Genomic DNA, 24,636 nt, shown 5'->3' on the forward strand with positions numbered 1-24,636 from the left:
TAACCGTAGAAATACAACTACCTCCGCCGACTATGATAATCCTTGTACCTATACATATCTCCCTGAAAAGCCTCAGAGCAGCAGCTAAAGATGAAAGGCTTGTTGTTACTCCTCCTCTTGTTCCTACTTCCTCGTTCTGCCGCAGCAACAGCCAGCATCGAGTCCTCAGCCCTGAACCGGCTACTTCAACTCGACCTCGGCCTTCGAAGGGCATATATCCTGCTAGACAGGCTCGACGAGGAAACAGCGCACATAACTGTCTCTGTAAGCGTCAGGACTGTGCAATTTGATATCGTACTAACACTGTGCAGGACATCGTCATCGCCTACAATGCCATCGTAGCCCCAGGCACCTGCAGCATCCAGGTGCCATTCCCCAATGCTTGCGATCCATCGATCCAGTTTGCGATATGCCAGGCTTACCATACGGTACTCTCCTAATATCACTGACCCTTCTATGGGGGTTATGCTAACAAGATTAGTTTGCCATAACAAGCATCTCGCTCTACTTTGACCTCGCCGACGGCGCATCCGACTTCAACAAGGAGCTGCGACACAGCTTCTATGAAGGCTTTACTCGGATCTTCGACGAGAACGCGCGCTTCGTGGATAATGTCGCTCCCGGCGGAGTTCCCCTCTGTCTGGAGAGCATACAGTGGGATTCATGGGCATTGAATGAGGCTTTTATGCAGGCGTTCAACGCGCTTGACCCGGCTGCGGTGGAGTCTTGAACAATATTAAGCATTACTGGGAGCAGTTTGAAACAAACAATCTAATACTATGTTCACCCATCTTTCTCTACTCGTGTATCTCATGACTTTTATCGTAATAAGCAGAATAACTCCCAACGCCCCACCCCCTAAACACAGCGACTCTATTTTTGAGTCAGATGCGGGAAAACATGAGATAGCTCGGGCCCAATGCTCTCTGGTGAAGATGGTGACTCACTCAGACGCTCCCGGACCTTCTTTTCATACGCACCGGAGATCTCCAAGGTTTGATCGACCTCCGCCGTCAATTTGCTGATCTCGCTCTCCAACCGCTCTTCCCTCGTCTGAGGAGATGTCTCTTCCTCGCGCGCTTCCTTGCTTGGGTTTGCTTCCTCCCACAGAGCCTCGAGCTCGTTCTCCCACCCTAATGCCTTCGCAAGCTTCCTCACGCCAGAGTCACAGTCATCCAGGATGAGAACATCATCCGGGCGAGACCCCATCCCACCAACTCGCTCCCTGTTGATGAGCACGCGCGGTACACCATCCGCCACAAATGAAGGCAGACTAGCGAATGGCTGAACAGACAGACTCGTCCCCATAACAATGCAGAGGTCCGCCTGCTCAGGCATTGTCCGGTTATCAAAGAATGACGAAGGCAGCGCCTCCCCAAAGAACACAATATCCGGCTTCACCAGCCCTTTGCACTCCAGACAATGTGGAACCTCGCCCTTCGCAATTGCGTCCTTCATAAGATCCTCCGGGTACTCTGATTTACAGTCGATGCACCGCTGCGTCGCAAAACTGCCGTGTGCTTCGACGATCATCTCCCCCGGTACACCAGCCAGCCGCTCCAGACAGTCAATGTTCTGGGTAAAGTGTTTCAAAAGCTTCCCCTTGTCGTATAGAAGCTTGACAAACGAATGCGCTATCGTAGGTCTGTATTGTCCTGGCGCTAGTTCGCGCGCCAGCGCATAAAATGGCTTAGGGTTTTCTCTGAAGAAGCTGATATCAAAGACCGCTTCGGGGTCGGGGAGGTCCAGATGGACAAGGTTCGAGTATATGCCAGTATCGGGGGACCGAAAGTCAGGAATACCTGCTGATGTGCTGATGCCCGCGCCGACCTGTACAAACACTTATTAGTTATTGGAGCGGGGGAGGGGTAGCTGAGAGACGCGAACGTACCATCACCACGACGCGTCGTACGGGTTTTTCTTCAACATATTTTGCGATTGCCTCTATCGTGCGCGACTCTAGGACCGAAGGTGGTGTCTTTTCGTCCACCATTGTAGACGATTCGTTGCCCATTCTGCGGTTGCGACGACCAGACTTGGGCCTGGTGTTCTGGTGTCTTTCTCTGCGGCGGCGTCCGATTTTGACTGTGATGAACTCGTGTTGAGCTTTGAGGTATTTAGAGAGCACAATAGAGTCAATCTAAAATTTTGCAAAAACAAAAGTTAAGCAGTCAAAGTGGTAGCTTTATATGACGTTCGGTTTTGCCGCGGTTAAATACTCTGCCTGAGGCATCACGTTGTCGTTGTCATACTGCTCACTGATGTAGAGTCAGACGCTGTCAGATTAGCCAACCTGCTGCTGCCTAAATTGATCAATTGCAGCCTTTGCCTAATTGCTTTATATGTCTTTATGAGATCTTTGAGATCCAAGACAACGAGTCATGAAGCTGCGACCCAGAGCCTCAAGGTAGTCCTCACCGCCTTCATGTTACTGCCACATTGCTTGTTCTCCGTCCATCTCTCCCAGACCATTGTCTTGTTGACATCGCAGCTCTACCTCGCCTGCTGCGGCCGCCAGAAGGATGGCCAATTCTCCGACCAGTGCTCCGAATGGACACTCAGAAACAACATCTCCGCCAGCCACCCAACCCCCCAATTCGACCCCCGACATCTACAATGCCAGCTCAGTCGCCGAAATAAGGGCCACCCTGACCCACCTGCACGAGCAAGAGGCCGCCGTAACAGCCCGACTCGACGCCCTCGTCGCCTCGCAAAAGGACTTTTCACGAGAACTAGGCCGACTGGACCTTCTCCGCGCCAACCTAGGCTCTCAGACCAGTACCACGCGGGCAATCAGCAATGGCATGCTCTCCGGGGCCGCCGAGACCGCGGACCGGATCTCGAGTGCTGTCCGCCGGCTAGACCTCGAACAGTCAAGAGTCAAGAATACCCTTGCGGTCGTGGAACAGGTGTCGGAACTCAAAGCATGCGTGCTTGGCGTTGCAGGCTCAATGGGAGCTCCGCAGGATTGGGAGCGGGCAGCTAGCTATCTGGACCGCGCGGCCAAGGTACCCACGGAGGTCGTCCAGGGGGCCTTTGCGGCAGAAATGGTTCCTACGGCGGAGGTTCCGGACCCGCCGAACGTCACGCTGGACAATGCGGCCGAGTCGCTGTGCGGTTTGTTCCTGCGCGAGTTTGACAAGGCTGTCAAAGAAAACAATGGGGCTAAGATTACACGGTTCTTTAAGCTGTTCCCGCTGATTGGGCGCTCGGAAGTTGGATTGGATGTCTACGGACGATATGTCTGCCAGGGTGTGGCGGCAAAAGCGCGGTCGAACCTCAATACAGGATCTGGGCAGCAGGACGGCTTCTTCTACGCCAATACTCTGACCAAGCTCTTCGAGCATATAGCGCAGATTGTGGACGGCCATGGTGGATTGGTCGAGCGTCACTATGGACCCCGAAAGATGAACAGGGTTATCGAGCGATTGCAGCTCGAGGCGGATGTACAGGGCGGCATTGTTCTCGACACCTGGAGTGATGAGCGGCATATTGACCGGAAACTGATGGACGTCAAGTCGTATGCGTATACGTTCTTGGTGCAGAGTTTCCTCCCCCCGCAACGTACTGCAACGCCAAGATCGAACTCGCCGGCCACTCAACAAGGCACTGCGGAAGACGAAGGTGTGGATATGAAGGAGATTGACGGGCTGTTGAATGAGATGACCGTCATGCTCGGACGCTGGTCTCTGTACACACGCTTTCTCGCCGAGACCTGCAATGTATGTTTCTCCCAATACCTCCTCAAACAGTACAATCTAATCTTTGCAGACCGATGATGAGCAAAAGTACAAACTACCCAATTTCTTGAAAGAGTCTACGCTCTCCAAGAAGATTGGGGACAGGCTGATATCTCCCTTCAACACCATGACGACCTTTTTCTTCCGACGGTCCGTTGAAAAGGCGTTCCAGCTAGACGAGCAGCCTTCGGGCTTGACTTTGGACATGCGTCGGCCATTGAAAGCAGACCCGCCGCATATCACCTCGGCGGTCGACGATATCATGTACATCGTCAACAAAGTTCTACAGCAGTCCCTCGCAACATCACAGCTCGGAGTCGTCACCAGCGTTGTCCCGACCTTATCCCGCGTTTTAGGGTCCGACTTCATCGGCATGACCCAGCGCAAAATGCGCGACGAATGCTACCCTCGCGCTTCTCACCAAGGCGCCAACCCCCCAGAACACATCGTGATCTCCTTCCTTGTCCTAATAAACAACCTCGACGTCGCAGTCGACTACATAAAGCGCATAATCCAAAACATCACCGAGACCAAGAAAACAATCACAAACGCCGACGGCCAACCCGAAGAAACCGACCCACTCCACACCCTCTTCCCCTCCCCCGCCGACGCAACCACAGTCTCCCAAACCCTCTCCTCCCTCTCCACCTCCTTCTCCGCAAAAGTCACAGACCTCCTAACAGACGGCATCCAAGTTGTCTTCAACAACATCATCAAGCACCGCCTCCGCCCAATCCTAGCCGACGCCTTCCGCGACATAGAATACCAGCCCCAATCCGACACCGCACCCCTAACAACCTACGCCTCAGACCTAGACTCTGACTCTGAATCCAACGCCCAAGACCCCAACGACCCGGACTCACCGCGCGAACTCGTCCGCCCGCGCTTCAGCGCAGCATGGACAGACCTCCTAGCCCCCATCTCCCGCATCCTGAACCCAGCCGCCTTCGATCGCCTCCTAACAGTAACAATAGCGTATCTCTCGCGGCTGCTCGAAAAGCGTCTCTGGGCATATACAGGGCGCGTGAATGCCCTCGGCGCCACAAGGTTAGAACGGGACGTATCGGGCCTTGTTTCGGCCGCTGTAAGCGTTGATGTACCTGGTTCTGGCGTATCGGGGTCTGGTGCTGGGAATCGGTACAGACACCGCGAGGCGTTTGGGAGATGTCTTCAGATGGTTCTGGTTATGGGGATGGATGAGGATGAGTGGGATGATGTGCTTAGGGGTGGTGAGACCGGTGAGGTACTGGATAAGTTGAGTGGTGAGGAGAGGAGGAGGGTTAGGGGGATGGTTAGGCGATAGATTTGTTTACATTTTTTTCTTTCACTTTACTTGTTCTTTTCAGTGTCTGTTTCTACTTGTTTATTTGGAATGTCTACGTTCTATTTGTTCGTGTATATATTAGGTTTAGGTACATAAGAGATAAACTGATAAGTGGTGCACTCGCATGTTTACGGACGATTTTTATTTATTGCTTACACTGTACTATACCAATAGTAAACCTAGTAGACCAACTCAGAAAGAGATGTCTCAATTCCACCCCTTTTATTACAAAGCAAAAAAAATGTAGAGAAAAGCTCATAAACGTGAACATGATAGAGAGTACTCCTATTAGTATATACTATTTATCATCCAATCCAGCTCCAAGGAACTCTGTTCCAAATCCAAGCAAGCAAGCAAAGCGCCGTGAGGCGCATCGCAGTAAGCAAAAAGTGGCAAAGCAAAGCAACGCCTGCTGAACAAAAGCAAGTTGGTCTAAATAAACATATTAGGTAGAGTGTACCCGGGGCAAAATATACAGGTGAAGGTGGCTCAGCCAGGGGAGGTAGGTAAGCAAGGACGTAGAGGTAGAGAAGCAAAACAAAGTGGATATCTCGGGCAAAAGAAAAGAAAACAGGCTGCTAAAGGACAAGAGGAAAAACAGGCTCAACGCACACGCCGTCCATTTACGGCGCCGGAGCAGGAGCGGACCCGATCTTCTCGGTCTCGCTGGCTGGGATTGCGTGAGGAGCGCCCTCCTTCACGTTGATCTCCTGCACGTTCGAGATCTCGCTCCCGCGGCTGTTTGTTACACCCGTCGGGGCCTCGCCATCGAGCATCATCTCGCTGTGCTCGCCGATTCCGTAGCGCGCGGCAGCGGGGACCTCGTGTCCATCTTCGTGCTGGTCGTGCTTCTGGGGAGTCCAGGCAAGGTAATCGCGGCGAACCTCAACGTAGTCGTAGGCGAATTCACCGAGCTGGTCGTCGTCCATACCGAGAAGTTCGGCCTCCTCGGAGGCACGGAGCTTCAGGCCGGGGATGGCGTTGATGGCGTAGGCGATGATGGCGGAAACAACGAAGCAGTAGGCAGAGGAGGCAACGATGAAGGCGATTTGGATGTAAAGCTGCTTCCAGTTGTGGATGAGCCAGCCGCCCATTTCGGAGCCGGTGTTGACACCGTCGAGGCCGACGATGGCGTCGTCTGCGAAGAAAGCGTTGAAGATGAGACCGACAATGCCGGCGACGCCGTGCTCTGCGAACACATCCATGGAGTCATCGATGCGGATCCAGTATTTCACTGCAAATAATTAGTCTTCTTGTTTCCTTTCTTCTAGTACTGATTTAAACATACCCTTGGTGGAGTAGTTGCACACGATACCAGTCACGATACCGAGAACAACGCTAGCCCATGGGGGCAAGAAACCAGAAGCAGGAGTGGCAGCGACAAGACCAGAAATGGTACCGGAACACCAACCGACCATAGACCACTTGCGAGCCAGACGCCAGTCAAGAACAACCCAGCTCATGGCGGCGAAGACAGCAGTCAAGTTGGAGTTCCAGCAGGCCATGACAGCGCGCAGGTTGGCACCGAAAGACGAGCCACCATTGAATCCAAGCCATCCGAACCAAAGGAAGACAGTACCGAGCAAGATGAGGGAAACGTTGTGAGGGCGGAAGTTGAGCATCATGCGCTCCTGGCGACGACCGAGAACCATCGAGTAGGCGAGAGCCGAAAGACCGGAGCAAATCTCAACGGGACCACCACCAGCGTAATCCAACACACCGTAGTTGAAAGCCCAGCCGTTGACGTTCCATGTCCAGCACGCAATGGGGCAGTAGACGATTGTAGCCCAGACGAAGGTGAAAACCATGGCGGGAAGAAGGCGACCACGCTCGGCGACTGCACCCATAATAATGGCAGCTGTAACTCCGCAGAATTGCATCTGTACCGGTCAGCCTAAAATTAGTCTTTTAAAACAAAGTTCATCAAGCATACCTGGTAGAAGGCGTAAAGAAGGTTGGGAACCAGAGGAGAACCCGGGCTGGGATCCGCCAGAACCTTCATGAGACCAAAGTTGCGCAGGTTTCCGATGTATCCATTGGTTGCGCTGGGGGAGAAAGCCAAAGAGTAACCCCAGAAATACCATTGAAATGTGACGATGCAGAAAGAGCCCATACAGGCCCAGATCATGCTGAGAGCGGATTTGCGACGAGCGAGACCGGAGTAAAGGAAACCGAGGCCGGGAATCATGAGCATAACCATCGCCGAGGCGACAATGATATAGGCCTGGTCACCGGCTTGGTACCATTTGTTCAAGTTTTCCACCCCTAAAAGCGCAACGGTTGTTAGTTAATGTTTCCGGTGGCAATTGCGATTGCAGTGCTTTGTTGCTACATACGTGAGTCTCCGCCCAGCTCGTTTGTAGCCAGAGTCGAGTAATCTGAAGGAGCGCCCGTCCAGTTGTACGAGGCATACTCCGGGGTGAACGGAGCCATGCCTTCGGTAGCCATGGCTGCTGCGAGAGTCGGAGGTGTAACTGCGAGGCGAGACGAGGCGAAGGCGAAAGCGCAGGATCAGGCGTGAGGCGTGAGGCGTCCGGGGAGACTTTGCGATTGAGCCCTCGATCAACGTGGGCAAAAGTCGAATCGAAGTCAAAAAGGAGAGATGGACGTCCACGGAGAGTGTGGAGAAGAAGACGCCACGGGGAGACGAGGGTATATAAGTGAGTTATGAGCAGCCAAGAATGCTTCTGGAAGAGTAAGCGGGTGGAGCGAGATACAGAAAGATAGTGAGCAATCGAAATACTAATTGATTTCTGCGGATCGTCCGGTGGGTCGATCCAGTGTTGGAACGAAGTTAGTCTTTCTTTGGCCTCAGCTTATTCTCTCAGAGAGTCAGAGTCTCTTCCAGTCTTTGATTATTCTCCCCTCGAGCTAGCAGCTTCACTTGGCAGAAAAAGCAAGCACCAAGATAGTTGATCAAGGGATCCGAGGGAGGCGCGGTAATTGATAACCAATGAAGCCGCAGCGGCAAATGCAAATCAAATCGAATAGAATAATCAACATGAGATCACTCCTGCAAGCTTGTTCGGTATCCTGTTTGTATACCTGCTCAATTGTTCATCAAAATCATCACTCGTGGCAAAACATTAGCCTCGTCTCGGTGGTGAGTAGTCCGCTCTCCATTCTCCAGACTCCATACAATACCAGTGGCAAGAACAGTGGACATCCGGTGGAATCCCTGAAACACTCCGGATCGGCTCCATTTAGGTTGATCACCGCCCGATAGTAGACATAGTCTCCCTCTCAGTAGTAGAAGATGGACCTCGACAAGAGTCATGGTTCACCTCTGTCAACGAATTGACAATTGGCCATTGCTCAGGGAACTGATGCATCGAATCATCGTGATGCTCAGCTCTATCTCGCCAAGGGCAGAGCCAAGTCAGCTTGGCGAACGGAAGACCAGAGTTTGACTTGACCTGAAGGCCGAAACCGCAGTTGGCGACGCTGGTCTCGCGAGGAATTACTGAATCTATTTATGCTTTATGTTCCTGGCAGTCTGGCCAGCCCTGATAGAGGACGAGACTCATCACGATCCTCCGCATCTCCAGTTTAATCTATCTCCGCGATAAATGATAACCTAGACAGCCATGAGCCGTCAGCAAGTCGTCTTGGAAGACTTGGACTCTATAAGAAGACGCCCAAGACGGACAGCTCTTATCGCCGAATCTCTCAGGTAACGCCAACAATCCGCCATTGGGCCGTTATCACTGGGCAAAGATAAGGTCCTCCCGCCACAGTGGATCCCCGCTGCACCACTATCCCCAGTTCGGAACAGAGGCTCCATTTTGGGACTTTCCACTGATAAGAGCCATCCCGACCAATCAGCGATTTTAGCCTTAGCCTGCCGCTTCCTGATTCTCCCGATGTGTCCGCCAGAAGGTCGGGCATGGTCGGGCTGGCAGCGGCGATTCAACCCAACTCCGACCCAAGCTGGGGCCGAAGCCGCACGAGAACAAGCCAGGACAACCTTTCGTCCGATGCAATCGACGATATCGCTCTCTTGGCCATGTTCCTCTCAACGTGGTTTAATCTTCCGGTGAGACAAACATCATGGAACTCATCTTGCAGGGATATCTCTCCAGAATCTCCGCAAAGAGGCGTTCGATTCGAGATCATTGGCTGTGGGGATTGACCTCATGTAACTCCACGTGGATTCTCCCATCAGCTTGGTCGCACGACCCTCCTACCTGCCTTAGTACACCATCCTGCAAGTCGAGACCACCATCAGCGATTAGACTCATCGAGACTCAAGCCTACACCGGGGAGGAATAGATGGGATGCTGCCCCCACGGGACTTTTGACTTTGACTCTGATCCTTTGGAGAGAGATTGTACCTGCAGGGTCAGAGGCGGGGAACCTAATCCAGGGCTGACCAGAGTCCGGATGACTAGGTAGGCTTCATTCTCATCCTATCGTCTATCGTTCTAAACCACCTACTCGACCTCGTATACACCCGCGCTGGCTGCCCGATCACATCAACTGACTTCTGCTCTGTATACTCTTTACTATACTAGAGGTCAAAATAAGATGCCGGAGCGTGCGATAGGCTCTGGGCGATCCCTTGGCATCAGCAATTCGATGTGTCATGGAAACTCCTCATTGCTGGAGCTGGACTACGTGCGTCCATTCTGATATCACTGTGACTGTCGTAGACGTACTGCTTGATACTATGATAGTGTTGTTCGGTGTAGCGAGTCAGTAGCAACCTAGTACTCTGTCACATTGCTGTACATACTACACACTGGCCTCGTGATGTTCGTTTAGAGAGTAGAGGGCAAGACCGGCTAGTGCTCATGTCAGTATACTACAATGACATGTGCCTGGGGTAAACAGTCTAGGACAGCTTTGTTAGACCTAGGAGTAGCAGCATCACCAATTATCGGTATTCAGCGCGGTATAAGTTCAGGTGCAAGGACGGACCAATCGTCACGGCTAATAGATATTTATATATATATATTGATGTAAAGCACTACTTTGGGAAACACAGCCTTCCCAGACGTAGACCGAAGGCGTCCAACTACCTAACGATGGGAACGTCGATAGGATAGTACGCTGTCGCTGTCTCATATATGTATATGTATCTCTCTCTCATTTCACTTCACTGGTGCAACCTCGCAGAGCAGCATTACTGGAGAGACCACAGCCAGGCGTGACAACAAGTATTCTCAGCGGCCTACGTGCATAATGAAGTCCAACCTCGAAAAGAAAAAAAAAAAAAACTGAAAAGTCGAGGCAAATCATCCCTCATTAGATCCCTAAGTATTATATAATGTACAACAGATCTATACAAATATCTACACATTCACACTATATCCAACACCCACAGCGCCCCGCTTCTGCAGCGCCTGATAATACTTCCTCGCCTCATCAACCCAGAACACCGAGCTAGAAATAAGCACCAGCTTAAACAAGTGCGCGAAATTAAGCGGCTCGGTCTGGAATACCCGCTGCAGGAAGGGTAGGTAGATGACGCACGCCTGGCCGGCAAGGGAACCGAGGACAGCGTAGTTGAACATCTTGTTCCCGAAGAGCTTGATTTCGCCGCGGAGGACGGACTTGCTTTCACTGCGGCATGTGAGCGCGTTGAACATGTCGAAGAGCACGAAGCAGGTGAATGTCATTGTCGTGTCGTGGGCTGTTACGATGCGCGAGCGTTTGCCCGTTGTCACGTCGTCGTCGTCGCCCATTTCGTAGATGTAGATTGCGAGGGTGCCGAGCATGATCATCAAGGCTGAGGTGAGGACTCGTTGGACGAGGGGCCTTGTGAGAACCCTGGCACTCTTGGGTCGAGGCGGCCGGCTCATGATTGTAGGGTCTACTGGTTCCACGCCGAGAGACTGTGCGGGAGGTCCATCCATGAGAATATCTAGGATCAAGTCAGCAAAGCGAACATCATTGCTGTAGGGGAACTTACTAATCCAAAGAATCTGCATTGCGTTCAACGGATTCTTGAACCCAAGAGTGGTGCTCAACAAAACAAGACTCAGAGCCGCAACACTGGTGCTGAGTTGGAAAGTGATAAAGTTCTGGATGTTGTAGAAGATGCCCTTGCCCTGTTCAATGGCGCGCAGGATTGTCGAAAAGTCGTCGTCGGTTAAAATCATATCGGCTGCTTCCTTGGCAACATCAGTGCCTAGTTTGCCCATTGCAATACCAATGTCAGCCTTCTTCAAGGCAGGCGCATCGTTCACGCCATCTCCTGTCATGGCGACAACATCGCCTCGGGATTGAAGAGCACGCACGATCTTCATCTTGTGATCAGGACTAGTGCGAGCAAAGACTGAGACTGACGACAATGCCTGGGATAGTTCCGCGGTGTCCATGCGGTCAATATCGCGCCCATTAAGGACGTTTTGCGCCCCAGGAACTTCGGTAATCGGCATACCGAGCTTTTTCGCAATTGCAACAGCCGTGGTCTCGGCGTCACCTGTAATCATGATAACCCGCACACGACCCGCCATAAGACGGCGAATGGCTCTGTGAACATCTTTGCGAGGTGGATCATTCATGCCGACCAACCCTGCAAAGACCAAGCCGCTGTAACGATCGTCCTCGTCACCGGAACTGACTTTCGAAGACGGGGTGGCAGAACGGCTTCCAAGTGCCCTTCCTCTGGACTCCCTGACTGCACCGCTGGCGAATGACAGAACTCGAAGACCTTCCGATGCCATGTGTTCAGCAGCCTGCCGGATAGTTTGTCGCCGTCGTTCGTCCAAAATAACCTCCTGACCGTCTCTGGTCAAGTACGTATCACAACGTGCCAAGACCTGTTCCAAAGCACCTTTAATGTAAGCCATACTAGACCCGCTTGCCACAGGAGATGACTCGCCTGGTGTTCCGCTTCCGATAACCACACCCATCCATTTCCTCTCGGAACTGAATGGCGTTTCGGCTACGCGGGCAGACAAGCGGTCTCGCACATCATCTTCCCCAAAGGCATCAAGCAGATCCAAGATAGCGACGTCGGTTGGTTGGCCAACCCACCTGCTCTTCATCGAGCCTGAGCTACTATCATCCGTGGAAGAAAGCACAGCAGCAGATGATGCACTGGCTGGGGAGTTTGCATGCACACGCGACAGCCGAGCATTGTTTGCAATGTTACCGATGCGTAGAACAGTTCGAGCCGCTGGCCCTGGTGTCAGCGAATGAATGTCATTATGTACCTCAAAGGGCTCCGGGCAATCGAAGTGCCACATTTTGGTGACTGTCATGTGGTTCAGTGTAAGCGTTCCAGTTTTATCGCTGCAGACGACATTCACGGAGCCCAACGTCTCGACACTTGGGAGTCGTCGCATGATAGCCCCCTTCGAGGCCATACGGAGCACACCAAGAGCGAGTGTAACAGTAACAATAATTGGAAGACCTTCTGGTATAGCGGCAACCGCAAGCGAGACACCGATAGTGAACATATCGAGAAGCTTGCGGCCTTGAATCAGACCCACAACGACAATCAGAGCGATGACACCGAACGACATATAACTCAACTCCTGACCTAGACGATCCATCGATAGCTGCAGGGGTGTCCGCGGGCTTTCGATCTCCTGGAGCGAGGCGGAGATGCTGCCAAACTCCGTCTTAGCACCAGTACCGATCACAATTCCCTGACCATATCCGGACCGAACAAGGGTTCCCATGAAAGCAATGTTGTGCTGCTCATTCAGACGGATATCGGCACCGACTGCACCGCTGGCAGGAGCATCATAGAACGGTGACCGAGGCGGGCTGACGATTTGGGGGGTAGGTGTTGGGAGGTTCTTTTGATTACGAATGGCGTCAGGATATTTCACAACGGGTTCGTTCTCGCCGGTCAGGTTCGATTCATCGATGGACAGATCTGTGGCAGCCGTAATTCTTATATCGGCGGGGATGCGATCTCCGACAGCGAACAAAACCATGTCTCCCGGTACTAGCTCAGCGGCTGGCACTGTTGTCGAGGCCTTGACAGCTGCGGAGACTGAACTCGAGCTTGGACTTTTGCCGCGAAGTTCTTGCATTTCCACTTCCTCATCTGGAACGGCCTGGGCTGGGTGCACTATCGGAGCGCCGCCCACGGGAACATCGCGTATCAGGTGGGCGTGATGCGGAACTAAGCGATTGAGAGCCTCGAGAGACTTTTCTGACCGGTATTCCTGAATGAAGCCAACCGTGACAACAATTGTGACCGCCAGAGTAATGCTAACAGCATCGTCCAAGTTGCCCATGAGAAAGGAGATGGCGGCGGAGGCCAGCAGTAGGAGAATCAGCGTTTCCTTGAACTGCTTGAGAAAGCGGAGCCATAGAGGCTCCGGTTCCTCATGCGGAAGCTCGTTTGGTCCATCTCGCAGGTATCGGATTTCTGCCTCTGCGGGGGTGAGGCCATGGACGAGGGAGGTCTGTAAGCGATCTGCAGTCTCCTGAGGGTCCAACTGCGAGTAGGTCGAGGTCGAAGCCTATTGAATAAATAATTAGCCGTGTGCTCTATAACTACCGCAGAACAAGAGCACCTGGACACTCACAGAAGGTTGCGCGCCGGTTCTTACACCTGCAGGCGCGGCAGACGGAGTTCTTGAGCCAGAAGCCTGGGCATTATGAAAAGGTAGCGCAGGCGTAGCGGACCTTGACATTTCTCATGCTTCAATTCGGAGACGTTTAAAAAGCGGGAGCTTGAATTTATCGACCCATGGAGGTGCGCGAGTGAATCGAACGGTAATTGGGGATGAAGACACTTGAGTGAATTCAATCGACTCGAATAATATCAGATCTTGGGGCACGGCGATGACGGAAAAGCCACGTTCTCCGAATGCGACTTGGCTGTATTACCGGTGGAAGGAGGACGGTAAGCACAAACCAGACCCAAAAAACGGCCAGATAAAGGATGCGTCTGAGATACCGGGGTCGCTAAACAAACAAAGGGGGAAATTCGACAAGATCTAGAATTTCATGCCAAACCACTTAGCACAGCAGCGCAGGCGTCGGGGATGTTGACACTACTGAACAGCCCAGCCAGGCTTAGACCCGGATCAACGATGGTCCGCAACAGCTCGTACATCATGCACAACCACCTTCACAAGGAGGGTGACTATGCGCTGCTGACTAACTGGCATAACTGCTCCCAGCCACCCGTGACCATCACCAAACGACGCGCCTGGGCAACCCACCTCAAATCTCCAACCTCCTCGCTTTCTATCTGCCCCTCTGATCGCTTTTCGGCGCTGTGGGTGCTTCGGCGTCAATATCAACCAAACTCTCTGTCGCCGTGTTTTTACGTGTTATATTGAATCCTTTTTTGGTGTTTTTAAACAGTCGACCTTCCCGGTTTAGCCTAGACGCCAGAGCGACCGAGCTCACCGATCCCGTTTGTTTCTCGCTTTCGTCGCGTCACCCATCTTTGGTTGCTAGGGACTTTCGCCGCGCATCGCCCCGCATTGGGGTGATATTGATATTTCTCTTGGAGATTCTTTTGCATTGGATACATTGAGCGACTTTCCGAATTCCGGACCAATCCAACCATGTTCTATTCGGAGACGTTGCTGTCCAAGACCGGACCATTGGCCCGCGTCTGGCTGTCCGCCAACCTTGAGCGCAAGCTGTCGAAATCGCATATCTTGCAGTCGGACATCGAGAGCAGTGTCACTGCTATTGTTGATCAGGGACAGGCCCCCATGGCCTTGCGATTGAGTGGTCAGCTGTTGCTCGGTGTCGTTCGCATTTACAGCAGAAAGGCGCGCTACTTGTTGGATGACTGCAACGAAGCTTTGATGAAAATCAAGATGGTATGTCTTATTACGACGTGAGCTTGTACTGTTACTGACCGTTCCGAATATAGGCCTTCCGTCTTACCAACAACAACGACCTGACGACCAGTGCTGTGGTTGCCCCTGGTGGTATCACTCTTCCCGACGTATTGACCGAGTCCGATCTGTTCATGAACTTGGACTCTCTGCTTATGCCCCAGCCACTTTCCTTGGAACCTGAAGGAAAGCGACCAGGACCTTCGATGGACTTCGGAAGCCAATTATTCCCCGACACTGGATTGCGACGGTCCGTATCTCAGGAACCCGCGCGTCTTGAAGACCCTGGTGATCTTGATCTCGACCTTGGACTCGACGACACGGACATGACTTTCCCTGCAGACTTCAGCATGGAAGTGGGACGAGATGCCCCGCCTCCCCGCCCTATGGAGGAAGACAACTTTAGTGATGCTGGCAAGCTTATTGACGCCGATGCCGGCGACCTGGGACTCGATCTTGGTGACAATGACGCTCCAATGGGCAACGCAGACTTTGGTTTAGATGACTTACAGGACAACATGCCATTGGATGAGACAATTCCTTTTGGTGAAGATACGGAACTTCCTAATGCCGATGACGACCGCTTCGAGCTTGAGAGTAATTTGACAGAAGTCCCCGACGACGAGATTGAACGAATGAACCCAGAGAATTTCGAATTACTTCAAGACCAAGACGGCGACGATGAAGCCGCGGCCCAACATTCTCAGCGCGCCAAGCGGAGAAAGCCGCTTCCTATCATCCCACTTGACGAGGACGTTGAATTCTCGGGTAACTCTTACTTCAGGATTCAGCAAGAAATTTTATCCGAGACTTTGAAGCCTGCATCATCCCTTCCTCGTGACCCTGTCCTCCTCACCCTTATGAACATGCAAAGGAACGGCGACTTTGTCTCTAGTGTGATGGGCGGTGGCCGCGGACGTGGCTGGGCCCCCGAGCTTCGTGATTTGCTCTCGATTGATACTGTCAGAAAGGCTGGCGAGCTGAAACGCAAACGCGACAGTGGTATTTCCGATATGGATGTGGACGCTGCCAACGCCCCCGCTCTCGAGATTGAGGAAGAGGCGATTGTTCCTGTGGATGAAGGTGTCAGCCTTGAGCCTACCCTGCACCAGCGCTCTGAGATTGAGTTCCCCGGCGACGAAGAGGACCAGCTCCGACTCAGTGACGACGAGGGAATCCATCAGCCGCTAGACGATTTCGATGACACCATTGAGCCCGTTGACGCTAGCCTAGTGTCATTGGGTACGAAGCGTGCTGTGCACGTTTTGCGCGATTGTCTTGGCGATGCGGAGCAGAAGAAGGCCGTCAAATTCCAGGATCTTCTACCCGAGAAGAAGTCTGCCAAGGATGCGTCAGGGGCTGCCTCCAAGGCCGATGCGACCAAGATGTTCTTCGAAGTTCTGGTCTTGGCGACCAAGGATGCTGTTCAAGTCGAGCAGCGCCCCAACCAAGTCGGTGGACCGATCAAGATTCGCGGCAAGAGCTCACTATGGGGCTCATGGGCCGAAGAGGATGCCAACGGTGAAGCCGCAACTCAACCATCTCAGGTTGCGGCTTAATCTTCTTTCCGCGTGTGGTTATGTCAATGTACAGTTATGTGATTTCTCTCTTGGTGCCGAATATTTTTTTGTGCCCGGTCACCGGTTGAACTGTTTCAGGAGCAGGACTTTATTGGATTACTATCTGCAATCAATCCAGGCGTTGGGGCATTTTCTTTTTTTCAATTTAACGGCCCAAAAGGTTGATCTGGTTTGTGTCGGTATTTGGGCGAATGCTTTTGGGCGAAGGGATAGGATAGCTTTGTTTAGTTAGACAATTAATCGAATTCCTCAGACCTCCGGTTCTCATGATGATATATACCCAGTCTGGTAGTGACACCTGCATGACAGGCTCCATAAAGTAGCACATATTGCTTTTGCTGCCACGAGGGCGGAGAATTTGGCCCAATAGCAGACTCTAGTGCCGCTCAGTGGTGGACTCGGTTCTATACAGATCCAACCGTCTACAAGCCCATGACCTGCGTCTTGTAAATAAGAACACCTTACTCCTTGTGGTGTAGTCAAGTAGTTCGGATATGCTAAATCACCTGCGTAAGCAACTAAGGATCTAAATTTGATAGGAAAGGAACCTTGAGCTAGAAGACTAGCATAGTCTAGCACGTCGTTCGGCAATCTCTTTCCGAGTTCACGACTCCAACAAGCTTCATCACTTCTCCCCTGGTCCGACGCCGGTTATATCTCCTGCAAACATCCCACGCCCTGTCGGGATTGACTTTATATCCTACAGGAGCTGATTTCTAATCGACTACGACTCCGTTTCGAGTGACTACTTTATTCTCAAGAGTGGGGAGCACCAGCGATCGGAGACGCCCTAGCTACTTATATTCTTAGCTTTGGAGCTCGGCCATAGAGCCGAGTGGGAACGGCACAGCTCCCGCCCTCATCTCCAATTATTGTTTTCGGCATACCTATCTTTTTTTTTTCTCTTTCTTCCCTTCTCAAGGCTCCTGTCTTATTTTCCCAGAAGCCTCACAGACCTTGAGCCATCCATGAAGTTCAGTACTCGCACCGGTTGAACCTCGTTTCCCTCTTGACAATGTCCGCAACACAGCCGGCGGACATCTCCGCACATGCGGGGAGCCCCCGGACATCTTCTTCAGACCAACGATATTCCGACAGCGAGAAAAGTGGTGACGGAGATGTCGATTCGGAAAAGCCGGATATTGGCGTGGAAAACAGCTTTGCGCCCATCAAACCGGCAACGACGGCGGACAATACACATTTGCAGAGGCTGCATAGCGCCGCATCTAGGCCTATTGAGCGGAGTTGGTCCTTGAACGACGGATATAGCTGCAACAATGAGGCTGATGCTGAAGCCAATGCTGGAGGGCCTCAGGGTCCAGATACCGAGGATGATTTCACTGTACGCTGGGAGGAGAATGACCCTGACAACCCGCGGAATTTCAATACGCTGAATAGATGGATGATCGTTATCATTTGTTCGATGGGGTCTCTCTGTGTGTAAGTGTGGGCGGACTCGAGACTGTCTTTTGACTCTGACAATATATTAGTACCTGTACATCGTCCATGTATACATTCACGTATGACCAGTTGACGCAGGAATTTGGCTGCAGCCGCTTGATCGCGACGCTGGGTCTATCTTTCTTCATCTGGGGTCTGGGAGTTGGACCACTCTTTCTAGGACCATTGTCCGAGGTATGCCGTCTAAATCGGCCAAATTGAACTTTACTCACGCTTTCCCAGTTCTATGGCCGCAGGAACATATACCTCACCTCATTTACACTTTTCCTGATCTGGCTCATCCCCTGCGCCGTTGCAAAGAATATCGAAACGATGATTGTCTGCCGGTTCCTGAACGGTCTTGCTGGTAGCGCCTTCTTGTCTGTGGCTGGCGGTACTGTTGGCGACCTGTTCGCTCGCCAGGAGTTGGGAGCGCCAATGATGTTATATTCCAGTGCCCCCTTCATTGGCCCTGAGCTGGGTCCGCTGTATGTATTATGCAGTGTTTCAGTCAAGACGTGCATATGCTGATGCAAACAGGGTCGGTGGCTTTATAAACGAGTTTACGACATGGTAGGTTCAGTTCGGCTGGGGATGACTAGGCGCTGACGGCATCTAGGCGCTGGACATTCTACGTCCTTCTGATATGGACGGGCATATTGCTTGCCATGTTAGCTTTGTTTGTCCCTGAGACTTACCACCCAGTGTGAGTGCCAGCCGCATGATTCTATGGTAACAAGATGCTGACATAACGTCCAGACTACTTCGCAGAAAAGCACAAAGGCTGCGAAAGGAGACTGGAGATGATCGGTGGCAAGCTCCCATTGAGAAGCTCGATCGATCGATTACAAGGACTGTGCTGCAATCCCTGTATCGACCCGTCCTCCTGCTGACGCTCGAACCAATGTGCTTGAACCTCTGCATCTACTCTGCCATTCTTCTGGGTATCCTATACCTGTTCTTTGGTGCATTCCAACTAGTTTTTGGCAATGTATATGACTTCAATCTTTATCAGCGGGGTCTGGCCTTTTTGGGGCTGTTCGTGGGTATGGCCTTTGCTATTGCTTCCGATCCATTTTGGCGCCGGATCTACAGAAAGCTGGAGGCGACGCATGAGCGAGCAGTTGGGGTTGCGGATGACTTCCAGCCAGAGTGGCGACTGCCTCCTGGTACGTACACTACTACACCACTTCCTTGTCGAGATGTTGCTAACCGGTTACAGCAATTGCCGGAGCACCACTTGTCACCATAGGTCTCTTCATCTTTGCCTGGACCATCTATCCCTCTGTTCATTGGATTGTACCGATCATTGGCAGCGCATTCTTTGGGGCGGGGTAAGTTTCCAACTGGACTGACTGTCCTCCTCGAGCAAGCAGGTTCATTGGTCTGACGATGACATAGCACGGTGCTCATCTATTCGGGGGTCTTCTCATTCCTTGTCGATGCGTATCCCCTAATGGCAGCAAGCGCCCTGTCCGCAAATAGCTTTGCTCGAAGTAGCTTCGGTGGTATCTTTCCACTGTTCGGAATTCAAAGTAAGCACTCTATTTGTTTCGATATTCACTCACCTACCCCTCGTGTCCCTAGCCTTTCAGTGGCCATCGACTGGAAGCAACCCTATAGTGCAGATTGTTCTATATCTATATGGTCCCCGACTCGGGGACCACCCAGATTTTGCGCAACCATCAGCCATCTATCCAGGATCAAGCCTTGACCGCCAGTTGCTAACTGATGAACGCAGTGTACAACAGGCTAGGATATAATTGGGCGACTACATTACTTGCTTTCCTGACACTAGCAATGGCACCCTTCCCGTAAGTATACCCTCGCATCATGACCCATTTTGACGGGATCTACTGGATATATTTCCCTTCTTGCCGTCATCAATCACGGATATCAGCTTGTGCAGCACGCTGTGGGACCGAGTTCAGCCTCCCTTGCATGGACCATTCTGAATCTGCAAGCCCGTGACGGCATGGCGCATTTGACGTGCCTATGTCCAGGCAGCTTTTCAACTCCGAGGAGCTCGCGAACCCTGCCTGATTGGCTCGTGCGAGGCCGGCTCATGCTGGGATGGCAGCATCTCTTGTTGGACAGAAGAGCTAACCTATTGTGTCTGTGACACTGGGCAGGTATATATTTTTCCGATACGGCAGTCGAATCCGGAAGAAGAGCCGATTTGCTACGGGGTAGGCATGCCTGATTCAGGTACAACGAAGTTGTGCAATAGAATATGAATGCAGCATAGACCTCTTGTCCAGTGGGCTGGAGTTGTCCTACAGATGGGACGAGCTATCCCGGACGGGCGACCAGGATTAATCCTTGATATGCATGCACAGTTAAGGGTTTTGGGTTAGAAAAAGCCCTGTTAATAAAATGTACATATATAGAATCTAATAGAAGTAATAAAAGTATATAAAAGTCAAAGTCGTAACAGACTACGAAGACTATACCATTCCTCCCATTCTCGACTCATCACCAAATACCAAACTAAAAACAAAAATGCCCAGAAGCTGCAGTCAGGCAAACGCATCTCACGCTCCAATAACAGCAACACAGTAGCATGAACCGGTCATGATTACAAGCAGCATCGCAAACCGGACTGGAAAGATGCGCCTGAGCCACAGCAGGGCCCTAAAAGGGAAGATCACACGCACTGCACGAGCACAATGGCACGCTGCCATTTGACTACTAGTTCTTGTGCATTGTTTCAAGAGAAGAAAATAAGAATAATCATCTGGGAATGAAGAAGTGAGCAGCCGTAGCCGAGGCTGGGGTGAGTAGTTAATGGCTCTTGAATGGCTTCATTCGGGCAAAGACGGAGCGGGTTATTTCGGGATGTTAGTATACTACCTATGTAGTAGGAGTGAGTGCAGTTTGAGTGGCCTGGTTTCTGCCTTGTAGAATCATGTGAATTGTAGAGTATACCTGGTAGTATACCTGGTAGAATAGAGCAACTTCACATATGAATATATTACTAGTCTCTGTACAGAGTAACCCTGTATTTCAGGTTAATGAACAGTCTGGAATCTGGATAGCACGCGACTGTGGAACTTTTGAGGGCAAGAGCCTATGACAGCCCCCGCTTTACTGTAAAAAAGCCTCACTGCCAGCTTCTTGACTCGACCACGTTTTTCTGCTCCAGGCACATTTAACTACTCTGTCTCTGCCCCTCTATTATTATTTGAAGTTAATGCCTCGTCTCGAGTGGCATCCATCTTCTTCAGCTGTCAGATAACTTGCAATCCCCGCAGTGCCGCCGGCAAGACTTGAAGTTCCCTCCGCCCGCCGCCAATAAACCTGTTCCTCTACTGCTTTTATTACTCTCTCTAGCTTTAGTTCCTGCGCGTGATTTTCTCCAATTCCAGTTTCAGTTTCACTTTCGTCTCTCGAGAACGGACGTTTTCCGACTCTTAAGTTCCTCGTTTCCCGCGCCTCGCTTCCTCGCCTCTTCTCCCTTTGTTTCTCTTCTATTGTTCCTTCTTCCATCCCCACACAACCGCGTCCATTCTATGTCCTCGGATCGACTCCTGCCGGACTAAGCGCGAATCTGGATCCCCGCCCGTGTATGGGCCAAGAGGGAGTTTTGTTTGACGGTGGTTGTTAACTACAAGCCTGCTTACTCGAGGAAACTCTCACAAGGTGGCAAGCCAACCATCCCCGGGGAGAAGCTTTTAACCGGTGAACCGATCTTGCACCGTTACCGATCTTCTGTCCACCCCGGATCCGTCCATCAAACGAACGAACCGCACCCCGCTCGCCCTTCCCCTCTCGATCGCTCCTTACTTCGTCGCGACGAGTTCAGTCGCCGATTTATGGAAAATGGAGATGGAGGCAGACAAGAGCGCTACAGCAGCTCCCTCGGCAGAACACAGCGGGGCCGACCAAGATACCGCAACCGCAGCCGCAGCGATCGGAGACCGCGCCGACCAACCGCCCAACAAGACTAATGCAAGTGCGAATGCCAATGCGAACGGCGACGATCAGAGTCAGGGTCAGACAACGGCCAACGGCCAGAAACCGAACCCCAAGGATCCGTCGCGTCCACGGAGGAAGAAGGCGCGCCGCGCCTGCTTTGCTTGTCAGCGGGCGCATCTGACTTGCGGTACGCTTCTACACCGGCCCAGGTGGTACATGTGTCCTGGGCGCCCGTATTGACTAACAGAATCTAGGCGACGAGAGACCGTGTCAGCGCTGCATCAAGCGCGGTCTTGCAGAGGCCTGCCACGATGGTGTTCGCAAGAAAGCGAAGTACCTGCACGACGCACCGGATGGCGCGTTGATGCCGGGTGTCGCTGGAAATACCTACTACAACAACAATCAGAATGGACTCCCGACGCATTCAATTAATTTGAACGGCGCAAACGCAATCAACCCGGCTACGACCACGCAGAACTCAGGCGCAAACTTTTACCCTACGCCGCAGTCGAATTACAACATGTACCAGGAGAACCCCATTGGTCACCAGAACTCGTTTCCGTCGCAATCGCCCGTTTCACCTACCTTTAGTCTCAAAACCAACCCTACACCTCGAAATAGTACCGCTGCACCGAGTAATACCACCAATCCCGCTTTGACGACTTCAATGCCTCAGCCGGCGACCACCGGTGTTGCGAATACGCCGACGCAGAACCAGAATCCGTTCGGCGGCCCGTTCTTCGACCCTAGTGATCCGGCGCTCTTCAACTTCGACTTGTCGAGTATGAACTTTGAGAATCGATATGGTGCTTTGGAATTCGGAATGCTTGGACATATGGCTACCGGTGCTGGAGACTCTCCAGACTCCGGTACGCATCGAGGGTCAATGGGCCGCAGCGGGTCGACGCAATTCGCATCTACGCCAATTGGAGGAGCCGCAACGTTTGGGGAGAGTCCCCAAACGACACAGCCGTTCATGTTTGGCGATCCGCTTTTGAATGAATGGCCAGCTGGACAGGCTCCACCACCAGCGCATGTCAATGTTGGTGTATATCCGCAGTCTAGTCAGGGGAACGTGATTCCAGGACACTTGTCGAAGCCTGACGCGCCTCATGCATTTGCGATTGAGAGTGGACCGACCAGTTTCACCAGCCCAGGCGCTGCGGCCAGTCCGCAGCTGAACAACCATGGATATGAAGATCCGAACGTCTTCAACAATGCCGTCGCGAAGTCCAATGGGCTGTCGATAAATGGACAACAACGGCCGCCGACAATTACAACGCCGAGCTTGAAGCACCAGAGCTTGCAGATGAACAAGCGACGCCAGCGCAACCCATCAGGAATCTATGAAAGTGTCAAGGAGCCGTATGCTTATACTGGGCGATTCCACAATCTGACAGCATTCATTCAACGGCGCTTCTCACCACAAAAGACGTTACAAATCGCGAAAGCTCTGGCGTCAATTCGGCCATCGTTCATCGCGACGACCAAGACATTGAACAGAGACGATTTGATCTTTATGGAGAAGTGCTTCCAGCGGACATTGTACGAGTATGAAGACTTTATCAACGCATGCGGCACGCCAACCATTGTCTGTCGGCGTACAGGTGAGGTCGCCGCCGTCGGAAAAGAATTCAGCATCTTGACAGGGTGGAAGAAAGACGTTTTACTTGGCAAAGAGCCAAATTTGAACGTCAACACCGGCAACTCATCTGCTGCTTCATCTCGCAACGTTACTCCACGAGGCTCGGTCGAAAGCACTGGGCGTCCACACCCAGTATTTTTAGCCGAACTTCTCGACGACGACAGTGTGGTAGAATTCTATGAGGACTTTGCACGGCTCGCGTTCGGAGACTCACGCGGTAGCGTCACGACGCGGTGTAAGCTGCTCAAGTACAAAACGAAAGAAGATATGGAGACCGCGCAAGCGGATGACAGCGCCGGCGGTCAACGGTGGAGCAATCACCTGCGCAAGGGTGGAATTGCGAACGAGGCAGGAATGAACCAGCTAGGGTTCAAAGACGGCAAAGTCGACTGCGCGTACTGCTGGACTATCAAGCAGGACTTGTTTGGGATTCCCATGCTTATTGTTATGAACGTGAGTGCTATCTTCCCTTATCATCGGTTGAGCGCAAGCTAACGACATCAGTTTCTACCTTGCATATAACCTGTTTGTTATCCTTGCTATGCTTTCTTGCTGTGTTTACTACTACCCACAACCGATTTGCTTGCTATTTGTATTCATGTACATGATTTACGTTACGGTTCTTGTTACCGGAGGATACCCGGAGGTTCAAAAAGGTTCTGCTTGCTTTTGCTTTTGCTTCTGCTTCTTCTTCTTCTGTTGATATTCCCTTCTACATTTCTTCTATCGTCCATATTTATGTCACGGGCATGGTTGATGCTTGGTATGGGATGGTTGGTTCCTTGTCTATTTACCCTTTACTATCTACTATCTAGAGCTAAGTCATTGCGGCCTTTGTCGTTGCTTCAATTGCAATATAAGCCGCCTGCTTCCTTGAGAGTTTCATATGAAAGTATGCTTGTGTTCTCGGTATATCAAAGTGACTAAGACAAGGAAACGACTATGGCTGCATTCGGTCTCGGCTTGGAAGTATATGATCAGCTCGTCACATGTTGGATCGTGATCGTACCTAGTCAATTGCCGGGGCTCACATGCGCAGTATAGTATCGAGGCTGTATTTACTTTTCTGCTCATCCTGGGTTATATATTCTGAGTTAATTCATTATAAACTCTATTCTAACAAGCCAATAGCAACGATGCTATTGATTCAAAAGTACCTACATATAACAATGTAATCACTAATAAATCACCCCGCACGATCGTCCTTCCACTACCAGCC

The 24,636-nt window shown here is 51.7% G+C and overlaps 9 protein-coding genes across 9 annotated transcripts; 5 read left to right on the forward strand and 4 right to left on the reverse strand.

The window, feature by feature from the left end:
* Positions 1-90: 90 nt before the first annotated feature.
* Positions 91-730, forward strand: BDV14DRAFT_204238 (uncharacterized protein; the record flags this gene model as incomplete). The annotated part of the gene is made up of 3 exons (XM_073774485.1): positions 91-264; positions 312-428; positions 482-730. 3 exons carry the CDS (start codon positions 91-93, stop codon positions 728-730), a joined length of 540 nt encoding a protein of 179 aa, XP_073623920.1.
* On the reverse strand, positions 724-2,353 carry BDV14DRAFT_181498 (SIR2 family NAD-dependent protein deacylase). The gene is made up of 2 exons (XM_073770069.1): positions 1,892-2,353; positions 724-1,830 (listed from the first exon to the last, which is right to left on the reverse strand). Exons 1-2 carry the CDS (start codon positions 2,012-2,014, stop codon positions 874-876), a joined length of 1,080 nt encoding a protein of 359 aa, XP_073623921.1. The 5' UTR covers positions 2,015-2,353; the 3' UTR covers positions 724-873.
* A 7-nt stretch (positions 2,354-2,360) lies between these two features.
* BDV14DRAFT_211451 (Golgi transport complex subunit COG4) lies at positions 2,361-5,226 on the forward strand. The gene is made up of 2 exons (XM_073776094.1): positions 2,361-3,722; positions 3,772-5,226. The coding sequence occupies exons 1-2, from the start codon at positions 2,523-2,525 to the stop codon at positions 5,041-5,043; spliced, it is 2,472 nt and encodes an 823-aa protein (XP_073623922.1). The 5' UTR covers positions 2,361-2,522; the 3' UTR covers positions 5,044-5,226.
* Positions 5,227-5,687: 461 nt separating this feature from the next.
* On the reverse strand, positions 5,688-7,512 carry BDV14DRAFT_204241 (ammonium transporter; the record flags this gene model as incomplete). The annotated part of the gene is made up of 4 exons (XM_073774486.1): positions 5,688-6,298; positions 6,353-6,944; positions 6,998-7,329; positions 7,401-7,512. 4 exons carry the CDS (start codon positions 7,510-7,512, stop codon positions 5,688-5,690), a joined length of 1,647 nt encoding a protein of 548 aa, XP_073623923.1.
* Positions 7,513-10,264: 2,752 nt separating this feature from the next.
* On the reverse strand, positions 10,265-13,999 carry pmr1 (Ca(2+)/Mn(2+)-transporting P-type ATPase PMR1). Its single transcript, XM_073770071.1, has 3 exons — positions 13,560-13,999; positions 10,979-13,493; positions 10,265-10,930 (listed from the first exon to the last, which is right to left on the reverse strand). The coding sequence occupies exons 1-3, from the start codon at positions 13,665-13,667 to the stop codon at positions 10,359-10,361; spliced, it is 3,195 nt and encodes a 1,064-aa protein (XP_073623924.1). The 5' UTR covers positions 13,668-13,999; the 3' UTR covers positions 10,265-10,358.
* Positions 14,000-14,458: 459 nt separating this feature from the next.
* Positions 14,459-16,476, forward strand: BDV14DRAFT_134912 (kleisin alpha). Its single transcript, XM_073766212.1, has 2 exons — positions 14,459-14,816; positions 14,870-16,476. Exons 1-2 carry the CDS (start codon positions 14,553-14,555, stop codon positions 16,391-16,393), a joined length of 1,788 nt encoding a protein of 595 aa, XP_073623925.1. The 5' UTR covers positions 14,459-14,552; the 3' UTR covers positions 16,394-16,476.
* Positions 16,477-16,992: 516 nt separating this feature from the next.
* Positions 16,993-20,276, forward strand: BDV14DRAFT_181510 (MFS transporter). The gene is made up of 10 exons (XM_073770072.1): positions 16,993-17,854; positions 17,905-18,049; positions 18,098-18,342; positions 18,395-18,427; positions 18,474-18,560; positions 18,614-19,023; positions 19,077-19,188; positions 19,256-19,389; positions 19,596-19,668; positions 19,987-20,276. Exons 1-10 carry the CDS (start codon positions 17,430-17,432, stop codon positions 20,045-20,047), a joined length of 1,725 nt encoding a protein of 574 aa, XP_073623926.1. The 5' UTR covers positions 16,993-17,429; the 3' UTR covers positions 20,048-20,276.
* A 717-nt stretch (positions 20,277-20,993) lies between these two features.
* BDV14DRAFT_181515 (uncharacterized protein) lies at positions 20,994-22,451 on the reverse strand. The gene is made up of 2 exons (XM_073770073.1): positions 22,027-22,451; positions 20,994-21,959 (listed from the first exon to the last, which is right to left on the reverse strand). Exons 1-2 carry the CDS (start codon positions 22,194-22,196, stop codon positions 21,668-21,670), a joined length of 462 nt encoding a protein of 153 aa, XP_073623927.1. The 5' UTR covers positions 22,197-22,451; the 3' UTR covers positions 20,994-21,667.
* BDV14DRAFT_181517 (uncharacterized protein) lies at positions 22,452-24,636 on the forward strand. The gene is made up of 2 exons (XM_073770074.1): positions 22,452-23,870; positions 23,922-24,636. Exons 1-2 carry the CDS (start codon positions 22,557-22,559, stop codon positions 23,937-23,939), a joined length of 1,332 nt encoding a protein of 443 aa, XP_073623928.1. The 5' UTR covers positions 22,452-22,556; the 3' UTR covers positions 23,940-24,636.

Source organism: Aspergillus stella-maris (assembly GCF_047715825.1).
Source record: "Aspergillus stella-maris strain CBS 113639 unplaced genomic scaffold BDV14scaffold_71, whole genome shotgun sequence".
Taxonomy (NCBI): domain Eukaryota; kingdom Fungi; phylum Ascomycota; class Eurotiomycetes; order Eurotiales; family Aspergillaceae; genus Aspergillus; species Aspergillus stella-maris.

Coding starts and splice junctions, on each gene's coding strand:
- BDV14DRAFT_181498 (XM_073770069.1), bottom strand. CDS start 2,014: ATGGGCAACGAATCGTCTACAATGGTGGACGAAAAGACACCACCTTCG. Junction 1,831..1,891: donor TACGACGCGTCGTGGTGATG/GTACGTTCGCGT, acceptor GTGTTTGTACAG/GTCGGCGCGGGCATCAGCAC.
- BDV14DRAFT_211451 (XM_073776094.1), top strand. CDS start 2,523: ATGGCCAATTCTCCGACCAGTGCTCCGAATGGACACTCAGAAACAACA. Junction 3,723..3,771: donor TTCTCGCCGAGACCTGCAAT/GTATGTTTCTCC, acceptor TAATCTTTGCAG/ACCGATGATGAGCAAAAGTA.
- pmr1 (XM_073770071.1), bottom strand. CDS start 13,667: ATGTCAAGGTCCGCTACGCCTGCGCTACCTTTTCATAATGCCCAGGCT. Junction 13,494..13,559: donor GAACCGGCGCGCAACCTTCT/GTGAGTGTCCAG, acceptor TTTATTCAATAG/GCTTCGACCTCGACCTACTC. Junction 10,931..10,978: donor AATGCAGATTCTTTGGATTA/GTAAGTTCCCCT, acceptor ACTTGATCCTAG/ATATTCTCATGGATGGACCT.
- BDV14DRAFT_134912 (XM_073766212.1), top strand. CDS start 14,553: ATGTTCTATTCGGAGACGTTGCTGTCCAAGACCGGACCATTGGCCCGC. Junction 14,817..14,869: donor CTTTGATGAAAATCAAGATG/GTATGTCTTATT, acceptor TTCCGAATATAG/GCCTTCCGTCTTACCAACAA.
- BDV14DRAFT_181510 (XM_073770072.1), top strand. CDS start 17,430: ATGTCCGCAACACAGCCGGCGGACATCTCCGCACATGCGGGGAGCCCC. Junction 19,390..19,595: donor TCCACTGTTCGGAATTCAAA/GTAAGCACTCTA, acceptor TGATGAACGCAG/TGTACAACAGGCTAGGATAT. Junction 19,669..19,986: donor CTAGCAATGGCACCCTTCCC/GTAAGTATACCC, acceptor GACACTGGGCAG/GTATATATTTTTCCGATACG.
- BDV14DRAFT_181515 (XM_073770073.1), bottom strand. CDS start 22,196: ATGCGTCGGGAGTCCATTCTGATTGTTGTTGTAGTAGGTATTTCCAGC. Junction 21,960..22,026: donor CTGACACGGTCTCTCGTCGC/CTAGATTCTGTT, acceptor GTAGAAGCGTAC/CGCAAGTCAGATGCGCCCGC.
- BDV14DRAFT_181517 (XM_073770074.1), top strand. CDS start 22,557: ATGAACTTTGAGAATCGATATGGTGCTTTGGAATTCGGAATGCTTGGA.